This window comes from Ailuropoda melanoleuca, chromosome X (assembly GCF_002007445.2).
Source record: "Ailuropoda melanoleuca isolate Jingjing chromosome X, ASM200744v2, whole genome shotgun sequence".
In the NCBI taxonomy this organism is placed as follows: Eukaryota; Metazoa; Chordata; class Mammalia; order Carnivora; family Ursidae; genus Ailuropoda; species Ailuropoda melanoleuca.
The window spans coordinates 112762018-112787700 of NC_048238.1; the positions used below are offsets into that span (position 1 = coordinate 112762018).

The following is a 25683-nucleotide window of genomic DNA, read 5'->3' on the forward strand; positions in this document are numbered from 1 at the left end:
AGAGAGGCCAGATCATGGAGGGCCCTGAATTCTCTGTTAAGAATCTTAGACCTTATCTTGTATGTAATGAGGAGCTAATGAAGGTTTTAAGTAGAATTTCAAAGTGGTGATTTTGTTTTAGATAGAATAATCTCAAGTGACAAGAAGGGGTGGGCGGGGAAATGGTGAAGGAGATAGTATAGGTACAGAGACATTATTTCTGATTTCTAGCGCCCTGATCATTTTAGTCATAATTCTCTCAATGTACTTCAATTTGTCTATAGCCCACCCAGAGCTGATAACAATAACTAAGGTATGGTATATCCTGCATGTATTAGATTAGAACCATGTGTATAGTGCCTCATGACCAGTACTATATTTTTGACATGCTTAGAAAAATACAGAGGAATGGAGTAGAGGTAATTTGCACAAACTATCTCACCATTTCTCATTTTTCCTTTTATTTCTCCCTGAATATAAACTAAATAAAAGTAAATGTTATTTATCATTATGTAAGACCAAATGAAGGAGAACCAGTTACAAACACAATGGTTGTTCGATAAATACTTACTGTCCTCAAGTGCTTACTCTCTGCCTGGCACTACTGTTCATTAATCAATGCAACAACCCTTGAAGACAGGTGCGGTTATTATCCTCACTTTAAAGATGAGAAAACTGAAGCTTGACAAGTGAGGTATTTAGGACATAGAATTAATATGGCTGGGTGATTGTTTGGATGTGAACTTTGAGGGAGTGAAATCACTCAAAATGATAGCCAGCTTTCTGGTGTGAGCAACTGATTGCATGGTTGTGCTGTTCACTGAGGTGGGATTAGAGGAGAAGGAAGAACAGGTTATGGGAGAGGGGAGAGTAGAAATGTACTAGGTCATCTGAGGACTACATCAAGTTTTAAGTGCTTGAAAGAGATGTCCAGCTGTCATTAGATATTCAGCCTGGGTTACAGGAGTCTTTTCTGGGCTTCCTATATGTGAGAATCATCAGCATACAGATGACGACCAAATCAGTGGGAATGGTGAGATCACCCGAGAAACGTGTGAGCAAAGGGCGGAGCACTATGGATCATGAATATTTCAAAGGAAAATGAGGAGCTGCCATAAAAGTGGGAGGGGAATGAGGAATGTGCACCATCTTAGAGATAAAAGAATGAAAGTGCTATGAAGTGAATGTTTGTGTCCCCCCCCCCAATTTATATGTTGGAGTCCTGCTCCTCAATGTTATGGTAGTTGGAGGTGGTGCCTTTCTGAGTTAATTAGGGCAGGAGGGTAGAGCCCTCATGAATGAGATTGCTGCCCTTATAAGAAATGTGTGACAGCTGATGTCTCTTCATCATGTGCAGATACAGCAAGAAGACGCAGTCTGCAAGTCACCAAGCAGGTTCCTACCAGAACTCAACCATGCTGGCATTCTTGTCTGAAACTTCCCAGCCTCCAGAACTATAAGAAATAAATTTCTGTTGTTTAATCCATCCAGTTTGTGATATTTTGTTAAAGCAGCCCATAGTAAGAGGATTTAAAGATGAGGAAAATAATCAATGTAAAATCCTGCAAGTTTGAAATATGGTAATTGTTGAGAAGTGCCTATTGTTTTAGCAACACAGTTGAGACTTTTGACTGGAAAAGAAAGGTGGGAAAAAGACCACAGGTTAAGTTTGTGTGGTGACAGGTTTGGGGGGTGTGGAGTTGAGAAAATTGACTTTGGAATATTTTAGATGAGAGAAATTCTGCCAATCTTTAAATGCTGATATTAAAAAGCGAGTAAGCAGGGAGCCATTTGAGGAGTCATGAGGCAGAAGGGTTCATCAGTGGAGCTAGACGCAGTTGGCAAGAGGGAAGAAGAATGTAAAGGGGACGCGGATAGGGGAGCTTACATCAAAGGAAAGGAGGAGTAGGAGGAGAGGTGGTTATTATTACTATTATTATTGCAAAAGAATGAGAGAAAGGATTGTTGAGGGGTCTAAGGAGGTTGGGAAATTTTGTGGCGAAAGTAGAGCGTTCCTGTAACACGAATTCTATTTTGTGAAATAACAGGAGACGTTACCTGCTCAGACTAAGCACGGAGATGACGGAGCAAGCTTCGCTGTTCATTTATCCCACCGACTCAATGCTGGCGAACTCTTTGTGGACTTGCATCCTTCTTTTTGCCGGAGGAACAGCGCTTGATGGTGTTTACCACAAGTTATTCACTGTGTGACAGACTGGGCGATACGCCAGTTGGAACTACCACTCACAGAATGCAGTGCGGCTGCAGGGACGTACTGGGGCTGGGAACGCAGCAGGCCCCGCCCTATGGCCCACTCCCATTGGAGGAGCGCTCACATTCCCAGGAGGCCGTGCGCGGGCGGGGCGCTTTACGCGGAAGCCGGTGGCGTCCGGTCCCAGCCTCCTCTGGGAGCCGGCAGTCGGCGGTCCGGCTCTGACTTGCGCCCCTTCCTTTTGAGCCCCCGCGCTCTCAGAGGGTGCCCGGACAGGTAAATGGAACGGGGCGCGCTCGGCAGAAGGCGGGGAGACGACGGCGGAGGGAGGGCAGAGGTGTGGACGAGAAGGTGCTGGGGTGGAGCGAGGAGGCAGTGCAAAAGGGTGACTTGGGCTTCTCTGGTGTCGACGGTTCGAATTGTCGGGCAGGTTCAGTTTTGGCGAACTGCGTTTTGTGCCGTTGAAAAGGCCTCGAATTAACGAGTGTCAGAATGCGTCACTTAAGTTGTTGGTACAGGAGGGCGAAATGTTAACTTTCCCTCAGTTCGCATTCTGCAAGACCTTTCTTTAGTGTTTTCAATCTTGAGCTCTGAGTCTTCTAAAAACTAGTCTCTACGCCCTTGTTTTGATGACGTCACTTTCTGTTTCACCTACTTCTGAGCCCCTTCGTGGCTTTGTACACCTCCGCGTGCCCTTTCTTCACCGCCCATTGTTTCATTCCTCCTCTTCCTCAGTTTGGGTAGGGACTCAGTATCTCTACCCAGACCTATTTCCACAGCGTCAGACTTGTAGGTTATTGTTATAATTGGCCAATATTTAACAAACTCGGACCATGTACTAGTACTAGACTCTTTGGTAAATGCCTTACATCTCCCTCTGCCATAACGCCCACTAGTGATCAGTTGTCAAGTCCTTTTCTTTCTCTCATTAATTGCCCTCAAATACCTGTACCTCCATTGTCCCACCCTTGATCCCAGAGACATGTTTTCCCTTTGAATAGCTGTGGCTGAGAGCAGACTCACTCATATGTTTAATAAATATTTATTGAACAGCTAATATGTGTTAGAGACTCTTCTGTGTTCAAGGGATATAGCTAGAAACGAAACCTAGGAGATCGCTACTCTCAGCATCTTACATGTTTGTATGTATGTGTGTGGGCAAACAGGAATAATCCAGATGATGTGATGTGGTGGTGCTGGTTAATGCAAAATAGAACAGATGGTTGACTTGACAGGGTAGGCTCCTATCCTGAGAAAGTCAGAGGGATTGGGTTGGGTCTCAGAACATCACCATAAAAGAATATTTGTGACACCAACAAGAATACAACGAGTCTGTAACCAGACTTGAGGCTTTTCATAAATACCTCTTCTTTTCCTCTGCCATATTTGTTCATTCTTCTGTCTCCTGCAAGGGTATTACATCAGAATTGGTGGTTTATCTGTCGTTGGCTTATTTCCTCCTAAGACCCAGATCGGAAGTTGGGGATTAGATGAGATTAAAGCAGCTCAACTGCTTTATCTTAATTAAGGAGACAGTTTAGTAATCAAAATATCCTTCTTACCAGGTCCTACTGAATATAAAGTTATCTGTTGTTTAAACCAAAACATGTTCAGTGTTCATTCATTTATTTAACAAATTTTTGAGGGAAAATTATATGCCAGGTGGAAAGCTAGTGAGGATAAAATAGACTTTGACCTCTCTTCCAGAGAAATAATTTTAACAGTATGCGGAGGAAATTCCTAATACATAGGCTGACACCTGCATTTTTTATTCACCCGGGGTGAGATAATCACACACCTTTAAGGAGTCTGAATAACTTTGTACATTTTTAGGTTATTCACTGGTTACACTTTATTGCACTTATGTTTCTTTTCCCATTGTACAATGGCTTCCTTGAGCATAGAGGTCCTTTCTTACTGGCCTTCATATCTCCAATGTCTACTATTTTGGCTGTCATATAGTAAATCCTCGAAAAATATGTGTTGAACTGAAATAGAAAAACGATTTGATTCAATCCACTAATTATTTCATTTACACAAGGCCTTTATAAAAGGTCTCTGTGCTTATCCCTAAAACTCATTCACCAGATGTGGACCCTTCCATCTCATCAGGCTAGTTTACCTTCCCTAGTTTGTTCTGCTTCTATGCCTTCTCTTGTTCCATAGCTCTCCCATAAAATGGGTTCCCATCTCTTTCCTGAGCACTTTCCATGCCCCCTTCCCATTTAATTTAATGGGCCAATTTAATAGTATAATAAGGGTGGAAACAATCTAATTTCCATTGTGTATTTCCTATGAAACATTCTGCTAATGAACTGTTGCAAGGATTAACATAATACATTCCTTTGCAGTAATACAAATAATGATACAGAATGCAGTCTCTTGATTTTGCATTGACTATTACCGTGTGCTATGTGAGAAGTTAATTCTTCTACCTTTTTTTCTGTTTGAACAGTTGCACAACCTTTATTCATACAACACATTATAGTGTCATTTGATTTCCACTTGGTACAGACACATCTTTAAATATTTCTCCTTAGCCTGAGATAATTGTTATTTCGCCACTCTGTCATTTTCAATGTCAAGTCTTAATCCTTCAAATAAAAGGTTTTTATTATGGAGACATCTTTCAGTTAATTGTTACTGCAAAGGATAAATTTTATCTTTATAACTGATTAAAAAACACAACAGGACCACAAGAGTGCTTGAGTCATGATTGTCATTATGATTTTAGGATGTGCCAGCCTTCCAAGACATTAAGAATTAGGCACTGTCATTTTAGAGAATTTCTTGGCTCTTAGGCCTTCATAATACAAATACAGCATGGCATTGTGTGCCATCACTCATTTATAAGGTATATGTGTAGATCTAGAATATTAACGTACATTTTTTAATGTTATCACAATAAAAATGTAGAACTAAAAAAATCTTCAGAACACACAGACTTGAATGTGAGAAAAACCGACTTGGCCTTTTTCTTTACTCAATTCCCTAAAACCATCTTCACCCTCTACTTGAAGATGCCTCCACTGAGGAGCAGTGTTTGCATTGTTGCTGTGCTATTTGCAATTTGTTTTTTATTTTTATGTATTTTTTTTTCTAGAAAGGGACATGGAGAATGGGGAGTAGTTTTTTAAAGATTTGTATATTTATTTGAGATAGAGTGAGTGTGTGTTTTTTTTTGGGGGGGGGAAGGGCAGAGGAAGAGTCTTAAGCAGACTGCGCTGCGTGTGGAGCCCAACACGGGGCTCAATCTCACGACCCTGAGATCACGACCTGAGCCGAAACCAAGAGTTGGATGCTTAACCAATTGTGCCATCCAGGCGCCCCAAGCAATTTGTTTTCAACACAGGGAATCCCTTACTTACAAATGGATATATTTCAAAAATTCCTTTTTAAGATTTTTTTTGAAACTTGATGCCTTTTTTTTTTTAAATAAATAATGCTCTTCAGGGGACGCCTGGGTGGCGCAGTCGTTAAGCATCTGCCTTCGGCTCAGTGCATGATCCCACAGTCGTGGGATCGAGCCCCACATCAGGCTACTCTGCTGGGAGCCTGCTTCTTCCTCTCCCACTCCCCCTGCCTGTGTTCCCTCTCTCGCTGGCTGTCTCTCTGTCAAATTAATAAATAAAAATCTTTAAAAAATAATGCTTTTCAGGTCATTTCAGTTATTATGCCAGTTGGTAGCTTCTTAATCTTTAATGGACTTAAAAATCTTCACCACAATTTTATAATTCCTCTAAAAAACTACACCTAGATTTCTCAGTTGGATTCCCCCATAGCATATCTTTTCTTTTTCTTTTTCCTTTTTTTTTTTTTTTTGAATCCCGGCAACTGGAACAAAAATGTCCTTTCCCTGGAATCTTCTAGGCAGTAGAAACAGGCCTTTCTAACTTCAAGCTGTTGGAGTTTAGGTTGCCCTTCTGGCCCATCTCTCTAAGGACAGACCTCTAATGAGAGTAAGGAAAGAGATGGGATAAAGGTTTTGGTGAGAAGAGGGAGTGAAGTTGGGGTGTTGTGAATAGATGTAGAGGGAAGCATAAGAATGATTTGGGAGGAACAGTGAGTTTCTAAGATGTTTTGTGTCCTCAAAAAAGATGTTGAATCTTGACCAACGGTACCTGTAAATGTGATTTTATTTGGAAATAAGGGTCTTTGCAGGTGTAATTAAGATATAAGTTAAAATGAGGTCATAGTGGTGTGGGTGTCCTAATAAGAGAAAAGACCCAGAGACTGCTATGTGAAGACATGAACACACATGAAGAATACCATATGACTGGAGGCAGGGATTGAAGGGCTGCAGCTGAAAGCCAAAGAATGCTGAGGATTGCCAGCAGACTACCAGAAGCTAGGGAGAGATAAGAAAGGATTGTCCCCTATAGATTTCTGAGGGAGCCTGGCCCTGCCAACATCTTGATTTCGAACTTCTGGCCTCCAGAAGTAGGAGACAATAAATTTCTGTTGTTTTAAGCCTTTGTGGCTTTTGATACTTTGTCAAGGCAGCTACAGGAAACTCATACAGGATTCTTAGCAGGAAGGAAGTAGAACTGGGATAACGGCTCTGGGACCAAGCAAGGCACCAATAAGAGAACAGGGGAACAGTGTTGAGACAGGGCTTTCCTTTATATTTCATTATTGGTTTTTTTTTTCCTTCTCTTTTCTCTCTGGCTTATCTTTTTCGTTCTTTTTTTTTCTTGCATAGTATATTTATGTAGCACTTTATGGTTTATTAGACATTCACATACTGCTAGTAATTAGCAGAGCCAAGTTCTCTCACTTTAAAGGCAATATTCTTTCACAGTTGTTTCTATTATCCCAATATTCATTAAGACATTATGGATTCAGGTAGGGGGATTAAGGAGTACACTTGTGAGCACCAGATGTTGTATGGAAGTGTTGAGTCACTAAATTATACACCTGAAACTAATTTTACACTGTTAACTGGAATTTAAATAAAAACTTAAAAAGACATTATGGATTCTATTGCAAGAGAGTTAGAGTGGGGGCAGATGAGACTTGATAATAGGTGAGGTTTTTAACAGTCTAGAAGAGAGTAAGAAATTACTATTATTGACGTCTGAGAGGAAAGTTTCTGTTGCTGTGCACTTGATGTTTAACAGACATTTTTTAATTGGGGACTGATTTTCTTGAACAAAATAATGCTTCCCTGTAACTTATAGCCATTGTTCCTAATTTTATTCTAAACAATGCACTCCCTGTTCTAGGTGACTGTACTTCATGTAAACTTGAAAGCTGTTGTCACATTCCCTCTAAGTCTTCTCTTTATAATGTTAAATATTTCTAGTTTCTCTAGCCATTCTTCAAATGATACGATGTCCAGGTCTCTTACCCATTAAGTTGCCCTTCCTTCCAGTCTTGAAATACTGTATCCAAAGTTGAACTCAGTATTCCATATATGTTCTAGCTAGCACAGAGTCTAATGGTAATAGTACTTACAAAGCTCAAGACACCCTGTTTTTATTTATTTATTTTTAAAAACTTTTTTTTATTCTGTTAGTCACCATACAGTACATCCCCGGTTTCCGACGTAAAGTTCGATGATTCATTAGTTGCGTATAACACCCAGTGCACCATGCAATATGTGCCCTCCTTACTACCCATCACCGGTCTATCCCATTCCCGCACCCCCCTCCCCTCTGAAGCCCTCAGTTTGTTTCTCAGAGTCCGTAGTCTCTCATGTTTCATTCCCCCTTCTGATTAACCCCCCTTTCTTTATCCCTTTCTTCCCCTACCAATCATCCTAGTTCTTATGTTCCATAGATGAGAGAAATCATATGATAGTTGTCTTTCTCTGCTTGACTTATTTCACTTAGCATTATCTCCTCCAGTGCCGTCCATGTTGCAGCAAATGTTGAGCATTCGTTCTTTCTGATAGCCGAGTAATATTCCATTGTATATATGGACCACAACTTCTTAATCCAGTCATCTGTTGAAGGACATCCCGGCTCCTTCCACGATTTAGCTATTATGGACAATGCTGCTATGAACATTGGGGTGCATATGGCCCTTCTCTTCACTACGTCTGTATCTTTGGGGTAAACACCCAGTAGTGCAATGGCTGGGTCATAGGGTAGCTCAATTTTTAACTTTTTAAGGGACCTCCACACTGTTTTCCAGAGTGGCTGTACCAACTTGCATTCCCACCAACAATGTAGGAGGAATCCCCTTTCTCCACATCCTCTCCAACAATTGTTGTTTCTTGCCTTGTCTATTTTTGCCATTCTAATTGGTGTAAGGTGGTATCTCAGTGTGGTTTTGATTTGAATTTCCCTGATGGCTAATGATTTTGAACATTTTTTCATGAAGACACCCCGTTTTTAAATGTAATTTAGGATTATGTAAGCATTTTAAGCAATTACCTGATGTCAGTTCATAATGAACTTACGGTCCACCAAGACACTAGATTTTTTTTTTTTTGTATTGTTGCCAAATTCAGTTTTCTTGAAGTTTCTAAGGGACTGAAGCTGCTACTTTTTCATCTGTCTCAGGGACCATGTAAATTCTCATCTCTGTTTTTCTTTGCATTATTGTTCTACTCTACTGCATATCTGTTTGACTAACCAATGACTTCCTTCTTTATAAAACTTCAGTGGCTCTTTACAGTCTTTCTACTGTGCATCAGTAAACATAGGTAGGAACTGACATTTGTTCCTTCTTGAAGCTTGCTTTCTCTTTGGCTTCCAGGCCACCATACTCTTCTGGCTTTCTTCTCACTTTCTCAGTTGATCCTCCTCAGTCTTCCTTGTGGGTTCCTGTTCGTCTGCCTTTCCCTCAGCTATTTGTTGTGCCTTGGGTTTTGTCTTTGGTTTTCCCTTAACTTGATTGTGCCTGTTTTTTTTTTCTATGTGCAATATGTCTTCAGCAAATAGATCATGTTTAAAATGACAGGTGTAGATAGCTCTTCTTGGGATGAGAGAGCATGGAACCAAGACCCATGGAAAGTCAACAGTTGGAAGTCAGCTAGAGGAGGAAGGCTCAGCAGGAAAACAAGGAGCAGCCAGACGTGTGGGAGTGTTTCAAGGAGAGTTAGTCAGCGGTGTTGACTATTCCTAAGAGGTCAAGTAAGTGAGAATAGAGAAGTGTCTACTGAATTTTGCAGCATAGAGGCTGTTGAACAGCAAGCATGGTTTTGTGGACTGTTGAGGGCAAGACCCAGTAAGTTGAAGAGTTAAAAAGAAGTAGAGAAGCAGAGATAGTGTATAGATTATGATTTTAATAAATGGAGCAGTACGTGGAGCATGTGTAGGGTCGGTTGAGGCTTTTAAGATCGAGGGATATAGTGTATGAGAAAGTGATTTGAAAACTGTAACTTACTACATATGTGTAAAGAGAAATCCAGAAAGAAGATGGCTAAGGACACAACCCTGGAGAACACCCTCATTTAGAGAGTGAAGAAGAGACCCTGAGAGGTGTTCAGCTCAAGAGACAGATGAGTGCTTCTTCTGCTCTATGTGTGGTCTTTCGGTGCTGGGATTCCAAGAAGAAATCTCTGGATTCCCTGACTTCAAGCACTTTATGGTCTGTTGCTGTGTTTCACAAAATATGGTTAAGTGAATCACCTGAATCTAGATAGGCTTGTCTTAAATATGTTATTCCAGGGTCTTACCTCAAGCCTACTGAATCAGAATTTTAGGTGATGATGCCAAGAATTTGAATTTTTAACTCTTCCACCCAAGATAACTCATTCCCTTACAGTTTAAGAACCACTGGCCTGCTGGATGAAACTGAGCATGTTAACAAATAACATTAAGTTGAATTGTTAGTAGAAGAATAGGAAGGTACTTGGGCATCTCTTTTTATAAATTTATTCCATTAGCTCAAAGAAATGGGGCTGTTAGGTGGAAAAAATAGTACAAATTCATTAACACGAGAAAAATAGACTTATGCTGTATTGTTTTAGAAATGTTTTGTTAATGAAGGATCTTACCATAATTTAGAGAACCATTCCTCTTGTGGAAGGTTTGGGTTCTTTTCAGTTTGTTTCTATTATGGATAATGCCTTTATAGTAGAGGCAGTATATACTATAGAGATAAGATTATGGGTTCTAGAACCATACTGTCTGTGTTTGAATCCCAACTCTTACTACTTACTAGCTCTGTAATTTTGGACAAACTGTAATTTTGGGCAAACAAGTCATCTATACTGCAGTTTGCTCATTTTAGTGTCAGTATAATAGTGTATAATTGATGTAACTATTAAGTGAGTTATAAAGTGCTTAAAATGGTGCCTGGAACACAGTAGGCACTTAATAAACGTGGGCTATTAATATTGTTAATATGTATCATTCCGAATCTAGAGTCAAACTTCTGTTGACCTATTAAGATAAATTTTCAGGTTGGGATTGCATATGTAGAATTAAGAAACAAAACAAAGAAAAAGAGACAAAAAAGAGACTCTTAAGTACAGGGAACAAACTGGTGGTTGCCAGAGGGGAGGTGGGAGGGATGGGTGAAACAGATAAAGGGGATTAAGAGTACACTTATGGTGATGAGCACTGAGTAATGCACAGAATCATTATATTGTACACCTGAAACTAATATAACACTGTATGTTAATTATGCTTCAATAAAAAAAAAGGGATGAAGCACCTCTTTATGTCCCTTTACTATTTATGGTAATTGCTTTTCAAATGGTGATATCCAATTGTGCTGTATAATTTGTAAATGCACCCTATCTATCAGTGTGTGTGTGACATATACATTGTATATACACAGACACGTATACATATTTGGTGTGTCTCTACATAGGTGTACATATCAGCATGGTTTAGGTTTGTAAGCTTGTACAAGACTGTGATCTTTTTGTTAAGCCTGTTATTAATTATCTTTCATTAATATTATAGCACCTTGGTCCATACTGTCTCCAAGGTACACAAACAAATGGAAAGATATTCTGTGCTCATGGATTGGAAGAATTAATGTTTTGAAATGTCCATACTACCCAAAGCAATTTTCAGATTCCATGCAATTCCTATCAAAATACCAATAGCATTTTTCACAGACCTAGAACAAATAATCCTAAAATGTATATGGAACCACAAAAGACTCTGAATAGCCAAAGCAATCCTGAGAAATAAGAACAAAGCTGAAGGTATTACAATCCCAGATTTCAAGTTATGTTAGAAAGCTGTAATAATCAAACAGTATGGTGCTGGCATAAAAGCAGACATGTAGATCAATGGAATAGAATAGAGAACCCAGAAATAAACCCACAATTATATGGTCCATTAATTTTCAACAAAAGAGGCAAGAATATACAACAGGTAATAGTCTCTTCAAGAAATGGTGTTGGGAAAACTGGACCACCATCTTACACCATACACAAACTCAAAATGGATTAAATACCTAAATGTGAAACATGAAACCATAAAACTCCTAGAAGAAAAGTAGGCAGTAATTTCCTTGACATAGGCTGTAGCAACGTTTTTCTAGATATGTCTCCTGAGGCAAGGGAAACAAAAGCAAAAATAAACCATTGGGAATACATCAAAATTAAAAGCTTTTGCACAGCAAAGGAGACTACCAACAAAACTAGAAGGCAGCCTACTGAATGGGAAAAGATATTTGCAAACAGTATGTTCATAAGTGATTAGTATCTAAAATATATAAAGCTACATCAAAACTACAATGAGATACTGCCTCACACTTGTCAGAACAGCTAGTATCAAAAAGACAAGAAATAAGTATTGGCAAGGATGTGGAAAAAAGGGAACCCTTGTGCGCTGGTGGTGGGAATGTAAATTGGTGCAACCACTGTGGAAACAGTATGGAGGTTCCTCAAAAAATTAAAGATAGAAATATGAAATGATTTAGTAATTTCACTACTGGGTATTTACACAAAGAAATGAAAAACACTAATTTGAAAGGATATATGTACCCCTATGTTTATTGCAGCATTATTTACAATAACTAAGATATAGAGGCAACTCAAGTGTCCATTGATAGATGAATAAAGAAGATGTACACCATATATAAAATGCATCACATCTTCTTTATCCATATATCCATATCCATCTTCTTTATCCATATATATATACACACACACATATGGATATATACACACACAATGGAATATTATTACTCAGCCATAAAAAAGAATGAGCTCTTGCCATTTGCAACAACATGGATGGACTTAGAAGGTATTACGGTAAGTGAAATATAAGAGACAGATACTGTATGATTTCACTTATATGTGGAATCTAAAAAACCAAATGCATTAAAAAAACCAAAAAGCAGAATCCCACCTATAAATACAGAGAACAAAATGATGGTTGACAGAGGGAAGGGGGATGGGCAAAATGGCATGAAGGGGAGTGGGAGATACTGGCATTTATGGAATGAATAAGTCATGGGAATAAAAGGTACACCATCAGGAATATAGTTGGTGTGTTGTAATAGTTTTGCGTGGTGACAGATGGTAGCTACACCTGTGGTAAGCATAGCATAAATTGTAGACTTGTCAGATCACTGTGCTGTATACCTGAAACTAAAGTAACGGTGTGTGTCAAATATACTTCAATTAAAAAATAAATGTTGAGGGGCGCCTGGGTGGCACAGTGGTTAAGCATCTGCCTTCAGCTCAGGGCGTGATCCCGGCGTTATGGGATCGAGCCCCACATCAGGCTCCTCCGCTATGAGCCTGCTTCTTCCTCTCCCACTCCCCCTGCTGTGTTCCCTCTCTCGCTGGCTGTCTCTGTCTCTGTCAAATAAATAAATAAAATCTTAAAAAAAATGTTGAAAAAAATACTGTCTTCAGGTAGATGTTGGTAAATGATAGTTTTCTTTTGAAAGATCATGTCAAAGAAATATTCTAAGTTTTGTGTGTCTTTTTTCCTTTTGATAGATTGAAGCCATGGCCATTCTTTTTGCAGTTGTTGCCAGGGGAACGACTATCCTTGCCAAACATGCTTGGTGTGGAGGAAACTTCCTGGAGGTGACAGAGCAGATTCTGGCTAAGATACCTTCTGAAAATAACAAACTAACATACTCACATGGCAAGTGAGTTCTGCTCTGCATGGGTAGAGGGTGAAAGTGAACTGTATTATAATTAGAACAATAGAAAACTAGAGAACAAGGTTCTTGGTAGATAATTTAAGTAAGCTGACAGAGCAGTAACCTTTACCAGCTTGGAAAATGGTCTGGTTCTATTCATTAAAATTTGTATTTGTTATTTTTATCATCAAAGTGATATTAATATTTTAAAGAAAGATATGGTAATGTTACTTGTAAAAATGACTTTGTTATAGAGCTCTAGGATATGTGCAACATGATACAGATAAAAGGCAATATTCCTTTGTTCATTCTTTCAGTAAATATTTGTTGAGTACTTGTTGTGAGGCACTGTGCTTGGTGCTGGGGATACAACAAGAAATTACACAGTATTTGCCCTCATAGAGGTTATAGTTTAATGGAGGAGACAGTCAAATCCATAGATAATTGTAATAGATGGTGGAAGGTAGTGGATAGGAGGATGGCATTCTAGATAGAAGGAATAGCCGGTAGAGAAGTATAGAGTTATGAGATCACAGCACATGTTTGGAGAACTGCAGGTGGTATTCTACGACTGGTACCCAGCATGGTGAAAATAAGGCTAAAGAGATAGGTAAGAGAGAAATCATATAGGGTCTCATAGGCTGTGTTAAGAGATTGACTTTACCCTGTGGGTGGTGGGAAGGCACTGAAGGTTTTTAGCTGGGGTGTGCCATGGTCAGGTTTTGCTTTAGAAAGATCACTCTGGTGGCTGGTTGGAGAATGGATTGGGGAGGACATAGGTGGGAAATCTTAATCAGGTAAAAAGTGCCTCAACCTTCCTCATCAATACTTAAAAACTTTTGTTATTTAACCCATCCTAATTTCCTTAGTTCTTATCTCAGAAGGAGGTTTTTATTACTTTCCAGAGCTAGCTTCTTGTATAATTTAGGATCTAGTCTAGTCTAAACTACCGTAAGAGAGAAACCCAAAATACAGTGTTACTTAAATGAGATAGCCCAGAGATGAGTATTTCCAGGCTGGTGGGGTGGTTCTGTCATTTTCAGTTAGTGTCTTCAATTAGTTCGGGCTAAGGCAGCTCCTTTAGTTCTTGTTAACATCCTGTGCGCTGTATTTCTAAAGGCAAAGCTCAGAAGTAGGGTGACTTTTTATTGTTCAGAAGTTTTGGCTTATGTTTTATTTTTCTCTACGTAGTTATGTAGCTAACCCAGCTGGAAGGGAGGCTAGAATTTGTCATTTATAGTTGTGCAGCTGTATGTTCAGTTAAAATTCTATTACTCTAGAAGAAGTTACAGGGTATTAGGAGATAACTTGCAATCTTCCATTCTACTCTTTTGGGCCACTCAAATATCTGGCTGTACTCTTCTTTCCAAACATACATATCCTCTCTGCAGGAAATGGCTCCAAAAACTCAGCTGGTCACCATCCAGTTCAGAGAGTCTGGGCGACATACAGTCTTCTCCATCAGGCCCAGCAGTGGCTCCTGTGACTTACCATAAATTAGAAGAGAAGTCGTATGTTCTTCCTGCTCCCCCTGCCCAACCCAACAGACAGTGGTAGAAGTAGAACAACATCACCAGCATTGTTACAAACTCACGTTTAGAAAAGGGAAGAATGAGAAACGCATAGAAGTCACTGCTTCCTAGCAGTGTTCCAGTAACTGATTCACAGCAATTTCAAAGACTCCCTATTCTGATCCTGGAGTCGTTAGTGGTTCTGGTTCATTGGAGGAACTCCCTTGTCTTTTCTCCCTGAATCCTGGCTTTGTTCTCCAGGAGGCTCTTTCTTGTCCAGTATCATCTGGCCACATCCAAAATGGGTGTTAGTGTGTCATCTTTTGGAACCGTACAAGTTTTGTAGTCTGCTGCCTGCTGGTATAATTTAGAGGTCCAGACTTTGTCTTAGGGGTTAAATGGTCCCAGCTTCTTGTGAGTATGGTTTTATAGCATTTTCAAAAACTTACTAGGCTTATGGTCTCTGTGTTCCAAGTCAGTTCCCAGGAAAATGCCTGGGAATGCACATTCAGTCCTTTTAGAGGCAAGACTGGGAAGTGGGGATATACCTTCCACTCACATTTTATTAGCCAGAAATTAGTCACATAGCCACATCTAGCTACAAGGAAAGCTAGGGTATGTAATCCAGTAAAAATATGGTTATGGTACAAGAAGGCAACATTGTCCGTCTGTTGTGCCTCTCCACCTGCATCCTGATCCAGTCCTGCCTGGTATCCTCTGGAGTGAGGCTTCATCACTCAGTTTTTCCTTTTAACCTTCTGCCTTGGTTTGTTTCCTATAATCCTATCCCATCATCTTGATTAACAATATCTCTTATTATTGTACACTGAAAAAAAAAGTCCATTTTACTGTAAGACAACCATTTTCCCCTGAAATCTGATCTTCCTCTTGCTATTTCTTTCTTCTTAAACAACATCACCAGCCATTCAGTTGGCTAAGCTTACCACTGAAGAATCATATTTGACTCCCAACAAATCGTTGCTGTTCTCCTACAAGAGATTTTTCAATGCATTCCCTTTCCTCTGTCCCCACTAGTCATAGTGTTTAGTTTAGGCCTTTATTGGTTTTAATTTTTTTTTAATTAATGTTTTTTTATTATGTTAGTCACCATACAGTACATCCCTGGTTTTTGATGTAAAGTTCGATGATTCATTAGTTGTAGTTTTCATTTTTAATAGCCTCCTCCTAACTTGTTTTTCAGCTTCTAGTTGCTCCCTCCTTAAATCTGTATTTCACATTCCTATAATTACACTTTCTTGCTTAAAACCCATTGCTTTTAGAGTAAAGCCCAAACTCTACCTCCATAATTTTGTCCATTCCTGACCTTTTACCCTTATCTGTATAGGAGTCCTTGCCATTTTCTGACCTAGTTGTGTGATTTCAAGCTTCCCTTCTATCTTTTTTTCATGCTTTTGGACTGTCTCCCCCTCCCAGCCCCATGGTAAACTTTTGCTCATTTTACGGGTCCCAAATGAGATACTTTCTTCATTATTATTTGGTCCTTCTAAAAGGGCAGTTCTGATCACGTTCCTTTTCTTCAGGGCTTGCTCTGTGCGCTCAGGGTAAAGTTTCTTAATGACTTGAAAGACTCTTCAGTGTCTGCCTCTGCTTGCTTCTCTGGCCTTGTATCTCACTACTTTAGCCTTCAGTTTTGTTCTCCAGCCATACTTAGCTATTTGCATTTCAATGCTGGGTTCTTTCTCTCTTCCTATTCTTTGCAGTAGCTATTACCTTTTACTTGAATATGTCTATCTTTTTAAAAATCTGACTTTGCCGTTCTGAGCTTAGATATTTCCTTTTCTAGAAACCCTGAACTCCAAGGCCACCATGTGTCCCCTTTTTGCTTGCCTCCATAGCATCCTTTGTTTATTCATATTGTAGTGCTTACCACACTGTCTTATAATTGCATTCTCTACTTTTTGTCTCTGTCACCTGACTGTACGCTCCTTGGCGGCAGGGACCATATCTTGTAACTTTTTGTGGTCTTTGCACTAAGTTACTCCGTGGGTACAAATTTTCTGGAGAAAATGATGACTTCCATTTTGGACACTGTGTTTAAGTTGTCTATGGTATATCCAGTTGGATGTGTCTAGTAGACAGTAGTGTATGTAGGCTTGGAGGTCAGGAAGTAGGTCAGATCTAGATTTGGGGATCATCATCATAATTGTGGTAGCTGAAAACAACAAGACATGACAGTGAATGCCACCATCCAGGGACTGTGTGTGAGAAGAGCAGGGAGCTGAGGATGTTGGAAAACATCAATAGAGCGGGAAAGAGACTGCCACGTTAACCAGGCAAGCCTGGTGTTGGGAAATCTAGTGGAGAGAAAACACTTTGCAGAAGAAGGAAATGGTCAACAGTATCATGTTTCAGAGAGCGCCACTGGATATGGCGATGCGAAGTCATTGGTGGAATTGATGTGAACAGTGTTAAGAGTAGTGGAGGAAGACATTTTGCCTGAGTTCCCATACCTCCTTGTAATTCATATCAAGCCTTTATGTGAACATTAAAAGTATCATTGAACAGGTACTCCTATCTGTGCACTTGCCCATGGTAGAAATCTAGGAGGCAAAATTGAGTTATCCATCTGCCTCATTTCCAGTAGCCGGTTCTGTTCTGTTTCTTCTGCCTTTTCTTTTCCATTGCCCATAGTACTTGAGTTTATTTCCCTCTTCATTTGCTTACCTGCTGTACTACAGTAGTCTCCCGTCTGGTCCTTCTTTCAGTCAGTTTTCCATGGTTTAGCCAAAACATCCTTTTGCATGACAAATCTTACCACACTCTCTTCAGGCTTAAACCTTTTGATGCTTGTTCATTATTCTTAGGATAGTGCATAATGAGGTTTTAACATCTTACATAACTGGTATTTGCTTACTTCTCCAGCCTCATCTGTGCATGCCATTTGTTTCTTCCTTCTATTTCACACTCTAGTCATGTGAACTCATTTGACTGTACTAAACGCATTATGTGTGTGTGTTTTTTTTAATCTCCAGGCCTTTGTGCTTGGTTTTTCACTCTGGAACACTCTCTATCTGCTCTTTACCTTGCCATCTCTTACTTATTCTTCAGGTCTTGACTCAGACATCACTTGCTCCAGGATGTCTTTCCCATTACCCTTTGCTAAACTCTTTTAGGTGTCTCCTTTATGTTGCCAGAGCACCATACTGCCTTTTACTGCTCATCCTGTTTTACCATGCTGCTTGGTAATTCCCTGCACTGTGATCTTTGTGAAGGCAAGGACTGATGGTTTTGCTTATTTGTATCCTCAGCACCCAACCCAGTAACTGGCTCAAAGTAGATGCCAGACAAATGTTAATGTTGAGTATTTGGTAGAAAAAGTGATTGCTCTGAGATCTTAAAAGAAGGCAAAGAAGATGTATGGCTCATTGGAGGTTAATCTTAATTATGTGTTCCTCCTTAGATGTCATCTCTTATTGAGGCCCTAAGAGTCCAATTATGCTTTTGCAGCTGCCATTTTAACAGATAATGTGCATACCATTGTGCTACATAGTTAGGGTAGGGACTTTCTTTTAATGTCTTATTTATTCTTCTCAGTTTGACTTGAGAGAAACAGGTGTATGGGGGAGGAGGAGAGGGAGAAAAGATAGTATCTGTAGATACGGTCACATTGATGGTAGCAAATTTGCTTATACATAGATAGAAGATGGAAGTGAAAGAGATATTGCTCATAACCACAGTAAGTTTTATATCTTTTATCCTACAGTTATTTGTTTCATTACATCTGCCAAGACAGGATTGTATATCTTTGTATCACTGATGATGTAAGTAACTTGAAGACATGCTGCTATTTAACTATGTGTACTGTTAATAAAGTTATTTCTTAAATATCTGTATCTTTAGTAGGCAAAGGTGATGTGATTATAACTGTCCATAGCTGGAAATTTTTTCTATACTTTGCATTTATCATATGGAGCAGCAAATGACAAGAAGAGTTGACGTCTGGGTATATATGCAAATCAGCTCAGTTTTGGTAGGGTTTTACCTTAACTAACCTCTTGCAACTTCTACGTTTCTCCTATTGTGTAGTGGGAATTGGTCTTCATAATCATGACCCTTTGATATCAAATCCTCTCAAATTTGTTTATCTGAAATATTAAATAGGTTATTTTATTCAATACTGAATTTAAAAAAAATTCAATTAGCCAATGTATAGTACATCATTAGTTTTTGATATAATGTTCAGTGATTTATTAGTTCCATATAACACCCAGTGCTCATGTGAATAGTGAATTTTTTAATGTATATAGACCTTTGGAAAACAAAATCACAATACGTCATCATCAGCTTTGTAAACCTGTAGTTCACATCAGTAGGTTGTTTTTTGGTTCTAGGCCAAGATGCTCAGTAACTTAACGCCGTCAAGATCATTTCTCTCCTCTGCTATCCTTAGTGTCAGCTTCTTCCTAGATACATTCGCCTGTGGTTGCATGGAGCCACATGCTTTTTTATTTGTGTCAGAGAAGAGGGACTATGTCTTTTCAAATCTCTATTGTAAGAATGAGGAAAGTTCTCAGAAGCACATGTCCCTCTCCCCGCTCTTTCAAGGTGAACTTCTTTTCATGTCTTATTGGCTAGGACTAAGTTGCATATTTATTTATAAATTGATCAATGACAAGAGGCATCAAATTGGCATGATTGCCATAGGTCAGGGTTTTTAACCTTCATTGTGTCACAGACCGCTTTGACACTCATGGGCCTCTCTGAGGCCCATGTTTTTAAATGTATGAAATACGTGATTATAAACAAAACCAATTATATCGAAATGCAGTATTCAGAGTATTTAAAAATTGATATAGTTATATATATGCTTTTTTATTCCATTAAGTAACAAGATCTAGTCATAGGTCTAATAACTAATAATAATTTTGAAGTGATGAGTATAAATGATATTTTGAGAGATCTATAACGGATGGTATGTGAAAAGAAGATTTCTATTAGTGACAGTCACAGGTGCTGTTTGGTACTAATCTGATTTGTTACCTACACTCAGATTTGCAACTTAAAGTTAAAACTTAATGTCATTTGTTTTCTATCCAAGTACATGGACCCCTTGAATTTGAACCACTGACCCCAGTGTAAGAATGCTTAGTTTAGACTAATCTTGGGTGAAATGGAGATGAGTGTCAACCATAGTGATCATCAACAATGATTTTTATCCTGAGTTTCACAGTGTTTTCTAAAATTATTTTAAAAATCCAGCTTTATCTGAAAAGACTGATGTGAAAAGGCTTGAAATAGATGAGAAATATCACTAAATTTGGGTTCATCAGAGTTGAGTTTTCTGTTTCTTGACTGGGACCAGACAAGAGTACACCACTTGATCTTTTCAAGTATAGCATCAATGTTAAAAAAAAAAAAAAACCCTCAATTCAAGGTATATATCAGTAGTGTTATCTTTGTGTGTGAAAGACTGTACTATTATTATAGATTTATTAAGCATCTTCTTGTGCTGGGCCTTCTAATAGAGCCTGGGAAAGATATGGAGGAAATAAAACCCAATTCTTACTCTCAAGAAACTAACCTAGATACTGTTATCTTTAGTTGGCAGTAGTCAAATAAATATGTTTGGATTGAACTCTCAGTTCGCTCTTTTATTAGTTGTTTAACCTTTGGCAAGTTACCTTTTAAGAGCCTTTGTTCCATTATTGTAAAATGAAGTCAGTGCTAATCCCTCTTCATGGAATCATTGCTCAGTAAATGTTAGCTGTTCTTATGGTTGTTGTTAATCATGCCATCTTTGTTTACTTTCTGATGTGAACTCTGTGTTGGTCTCTTTTCAGGATTTTGAACGTTCTCGAGCATTTAATTTTCTGAATGAGATAAAGAAGAGGTTCCAGACTACATATGGTTCAAGAGCACAAACAGCACTCCCATATGCCATGAATAGCGAGTTCTCAAGTGTCTTGGCTGCACAGTTGGTAAGATCTTTTTCAGGATATGGTGTTTTGATTCATATCTTCTTTATTACTTTCAGGCACTCTGAGTATAGGGGACCCTGACCTGCAAATATATTTTTTCTGATTGTGCTATTAAACGGCAACATAATAAAACTTCCCAGATAGAAAAATTTTAAATAATCAGTGATACTCTCTATATAGTGTTCAAAGTATCTAGGAGTGGGGAAAGACATTAAAGATCATCTACATGAACTACCCATCTAATGCATAAATCCTCTCTTTATTGCCAGATGGCCTCTTAACTAGAACATTAACCTTCTACTCTCCCATGAGGCAACTGTAAATTTTTTTTTTGAGTGAGAGAGAGCACACATGGCAGGGGAAGAAAAGGGGGAGTAGGGGGAGGGGCAGAGAGAGACTCTCAAGCAGGCTCCATACTCAGCACGGAGCCCAGTGCAGGGCTCAATCTCATGACCTGAGTTCATGACCTAAGCTAGAAATCAAGAGTCAGATGCCTAATGACTGAGCCACCCAGGCACCCCAAGGCAACTATAATTTTTGAACAGCTTAATTTAGTCATTTGAAAGTCTCTTTATCTGTATGAATACCAAACTGTCAGCTCACTGAAGTTTTGCATATGTATATACCTGTGAAATACCACCCTTTTCAAAATCCATCTCCATGAACCTAAAAGTTCCTGATGTCCCTTTGCAGTCAATCCCCTCCCCAACACTCTGCCCCAGGCAACCTCTGCTCTATTTTCTGCCCCTGATTTTTTGTCTTTTCTAGAATTTCCTATAAATGGAATTATGCATTACATACTCTTTTGTGTCCTGCATGCTCTGTGTAAGGCTTTTGATACTCATTCATGTTGTGTAAACAGTAGTTCCCTTTTTTGCTGAGTAGTGTTGTATGCATATACCACAGTTTGTAATAAACTATCAAACTTTTTTCCAAAGTGGTTGTACCATTTATATTCCCACCAGCAGTTCTAGTGTTTCTGCATTCTTGCCAATGCTTGTTATGTGGTCTGTCTTTTTAATTTTAGTCATCCTAGTGGGTGTGTAGTGATATCTCATTGTGGTTTTAATTTGCATTTCCCTGATGACTAATGATATTGAGACCTTTAAAAATGCTTCCCTTTTAGCCATGAAACTATTTGAGTGCAAAGACATATGTTCTATCTATGATTGTGTTGTGAATGAGGAAAAAAAAAGAATTATTTTAATTGAATGCTTTACTTTTCACTTCTTTAAGTGTTCTTTTTAATACTTTTTGAGTGTTACACTTTTAAATATGCATTCTTCTGGGGATGAAGGTCCTTTAAATAGTTACAAATCTTTATTCAGTCAGTTCATTTGTTTCATACTTCCCACTAGAAAACATTCATATATGTGAAACTGTGTAAAACATCACCAACCAAAAATATACCAGTGTATAGTCGAAGGTAAAGGGTGACCTGGCAGCAAAACTTTCAACTTAACCAGTTTGTCATTGGCTCCGTATCTATGTGTGACCCTCTGAACAAATCTGTGCCAGGATTGTCATCTACAGATGGAGATAATAATAAGAGCATCTTCATCATGGAGTTTTTGGGTAGATTAAATAATGTCCTCTCTTTGAAGTGACTGGAATATTGTATATTAAGGACTTCATGGATAGCTATGGATAATAATTTCAAAATTTATACTGTTATCAATGTCTTAGATCTCTAGATCCTGTAAGGAGTCAATGAAAATAGGATGCATACTCTGATCCCAAAGATAGAAAAATAGATGCTCAGAAGGTGGGCCAGCTTCTCATCATACCCAAGAAGTGGGGAACAAATTAGTGTCCTTTTCCTTGTCCTATTCTCCCTGCCCCAACTACGGTCTTTTCTCCTTTCTTGTCTGAGCACAGATTATATAATCCTGTACTTCTGCCCCAAGAGTCTCAGGTATATATATTGATATATTCTAATACGTTTACCTTTATTTAAAATAAGTTGATATTTTTATACTATAACACTTATGTGTTAACATTTTTTTATGCTGCCTATATTTTTCCCTAGGCCTGATAACAATTTTTAAATGAAATGGCATGTATCTTTTATATCAATACAGACATAATTTAATAACATTCCTCAATGTCATTCCTCTTCTTTTTGTTTTCCTATTGTAAATAATGTCTGGGTAAGTTAAATCTTGTTTTCTTATAGAAGCATCACTCTGAGAATAAGGGCATAGACAAAGTGGTGGAGACTCAAGCCCAAGTGGATGAACTGAAAGGAATCATGGTCAGAAACATAGGTATGTTTCATGGCATAGTCCACATGCATATGGGCAAAAATAGTAATAGATTACTTGATTGGAGTCAGATTATTTTAGAAAGGCTGAAATAGTACTTCCTGAATCTTACTTTTGGAAACTAATTATCAGCTAAGATATGAATATTGCCTACCTATGATACTGTCTCCTGTATGAATGTTTTTTTCTTATGACCGTTCTTCATTCTAATTTGTTAGTTGGCTTAGCAAGAATAATTTCTGAGACCCTTGCAACAGTTCAGCAATTAAGAATAAATTAGTCAGTTTTGGCTGGAGATACCCAGATAGCTGATGTTATCAGTAGATACTTAAAGTATAACTTTTTGACCTCCTCAGAAAGTTTGTAGCGCTTGATTGAGAGAAAGAATTGATAAAAAAAAAACTGTTGTATTCTTCAAAGAATGAACTATGATATAAATTCTGTCAGCCTATGTTTTGTCAAGCTATTTAGCACATTAAAATAATCCAAAGAAATGCATCAAGTTTATTTTTTAATTTGTTATGCAATTGTATTTAGATTTAGGATGATGCTCATTTTTAAAAGCACTGGTTCTCAAAATGTAGTCCCTGGGCCAGCAGCATCAGCATCCCTCGGGAACCTGTTAGAAATGCAAGTTTTCAGGACCCACCCCAGGGCTATTGAATCAGAAACTGCAAGTAGGACCCAGCAATCTATGTTCTCACAAGCCCTCTAGAGGATTCGAATGTGTATTCAAGTTTGAGAACCACTCTTTCTAAGGGTAATATCTCAGGCAATAACTTGTATAAAATTGAATGAAAATTATATTGTTTTATAAGATATTTAATTGAGACATTGTCAGATTTCATAAATGTCAATTTACTTATAATCTTGGATTTACTATTTGAATCACTTGTACATTTATTATTAGCACATGTACAAGCTGTAAAGACATTTTAGAAAAAAATACTCTTGATCGCAGCATCCTAAAGATTTATTTCCATTTTTTTCTTTTAAGGTTTTTATCCATATATATACATATTATAATAATAATTTATATTTAGTTTTGTTGAGGCAATATAATATGGTGACCAAAATTTGGAGTCATATGTGCCTGAGTTTGGGTCCTGATTTCACTTCCAACCTGCTGTTAGCCCTTGGTCAGTCCTCTAACTTCTCTGAGCTTTGTTTCCTAATCTGCGAAAAGGCGGTGGTAGAACCTAAGATTACCAGGATAAAGGATATAATGTATGTAAAGCATCTTGTACAGTGCCTAGCACATAGTAAGAGCTGAATTATTGTTAGCTATCATTAATCTACTTTACGGTCCTGTAGTGTTTCATTGGATTATATTATAGGTTAGAATCATGTCCTTATTTGGAACACTTTGGTTCTTTAGAGCAATGTTACTCCGAGTACTGTTTTACAACCAGATGAAGCCAGCATGTAAGTCAGTGCTGTGCTTCCTTCATTGAGAACATCTTGTTAATGAATATGTCAGTTGGACTGAACTGTGTGCTTAGGGACTTAGTTGAGCAATAGCAAACACTCTTAGGTAGCACTGATTTAGAGGTTAGTGTTGCAATAACAGTACTGCTATAAATGGTTTTGTGCCTATTTTTCTTATTTTTCTTGAGATTAAGTCCCAGGAATGAGATTAATAATCAAAATGGAGAAACACTTTTTTAAATTTTTATTTTCATTACAGTTAGCTAACGTACAGTGTAATAATAGGTTCAGATGTACAATATAGTGATTCAGCAGTTCCATACTGCACCCAGTGCTCACCACAAATGTCCTCCCTAATCCCCATTACCTATGTAACTCATTCTCCCCCCCCTCTGGTAACCATCACTGTGTTCTCTACAGTTAAGAGTCTGCTTCTTGGTTTGTCTCTGTTTCTTTTTTTTCTATTTGCTTATTTGTTTTGTTTCTTAAATTCCACATACGAGTGAAATCATATGGAATTTGCCCTTCTCTGACTTATTTTGCTTAGCATTATAATCTCTAGCTGTATCCACATCATTGCAAATGGCAAGATTTCATTTTTTTTGAAGCTGAGTAATATTCCAGTGTGTGTGTGTGACACACGCACACACAACCACCTCTTCTTTATCCATTCATCAGTTGATGGACATTTGGGCTTTTTCCGTAATTTGGCTATAGTAGATAATGCTGCTATAAACATTGGGGTTTATAGCATGTATCCCTTCGAATCTGTATTTTTGTATTCCTTGGGTAAATACCTGGTAGTACAATTGCTGGGTCATAGGGTAGTTCTATGTTTAACTTTTTGAGGACCCTCCTTGGTGTTTTCCAGAGTGGCTGCACCAGTTTGTATTACCACCAGCAGTGCAAGAGGGTTCCCCTTTCTCTGCATCCTCACCAATACTTGTTGTTTCCTATATTGTTGATTTTAGCCATTCTGACAGATGTGAGGAAATATCTTATTATAGTTTTGATTTGTATTTCCATAATAATCAGTGATGTTGAGCATGAAAGGGAGAAACACGCAGTTCTTGATATGTTTGTCTCTTAGCTATTTGAAGTAATTTCCTCTCATTGATTTTAGTTTTAATTGTATGTCTAGATGCAGACTAGAGATCCTATTGAATAAACTACTAATATTTCTTTTCTGTTTTTGGTTACCAAATGTATTTATTTCACCTGAAAGTGAATCAGCCAACTGCTACAATTTTGTTTATTGAGAATGCACAAAGTTCCCAGAATGTGAAACTTTTAAGTCAACTTATTTTAAATGACTTATTTTTAGAATTACTGAGATA

General features: G+C 38.3%; 1 protein-coding gene and 1 long non-coding RNA gene across 4 annotated transcripts in view; one reads left to right on the forward strand and one right to left on the reverse strand.

The window, feature by feature from the left end:
- LOC117797460 overlaps positions 1-2215 on the reverse strand; it is a 45896-nt gene extending 43681 nt beyond the window's left edge. For both annotated transcript variants that reach the window (XR_004622462.1, XR_004622463.1), the window contains exon 1: positions 2038-2215. This is a non-coding gene — a long non-coding RNA (uncharacterized LOC117797460). The remainder of the gene's footprint in view (positions 1-2037) is intronic.
- A 114-nt stretch (positions 2216-2329) lies between these two features.
- VAMP7 (vesicle associated membrane protein 7) overlaps positions 2330-25683 on the forward strand; it is a 65121-nt gene continuing 41767 nt past the window's right edge. For both annotated transcript variants that reach the window (XM_002930693.4, XM_034649159.1), the window contains exons 1-5: positions 2330-2467; positions 13056-13210; positions 18440-18497; positions 20517-20654; positions 22831-22921. In XM_002930693.4, the coding sequence (XP_002930739.1) occupies positions 13065-13210; positions 18440-18497; positions 20517-20654; positions 22831-22921 (433 nt within the window). In that variant the 5' untranslated portion in view covers positions 2330-2467; positions 13056-13064. The remainder of the gene's footprint in view (positions 2468-13055; positions 13211-18439; positions 18498-20516; positions 20655-22830; positions 22922-25683) is intronic.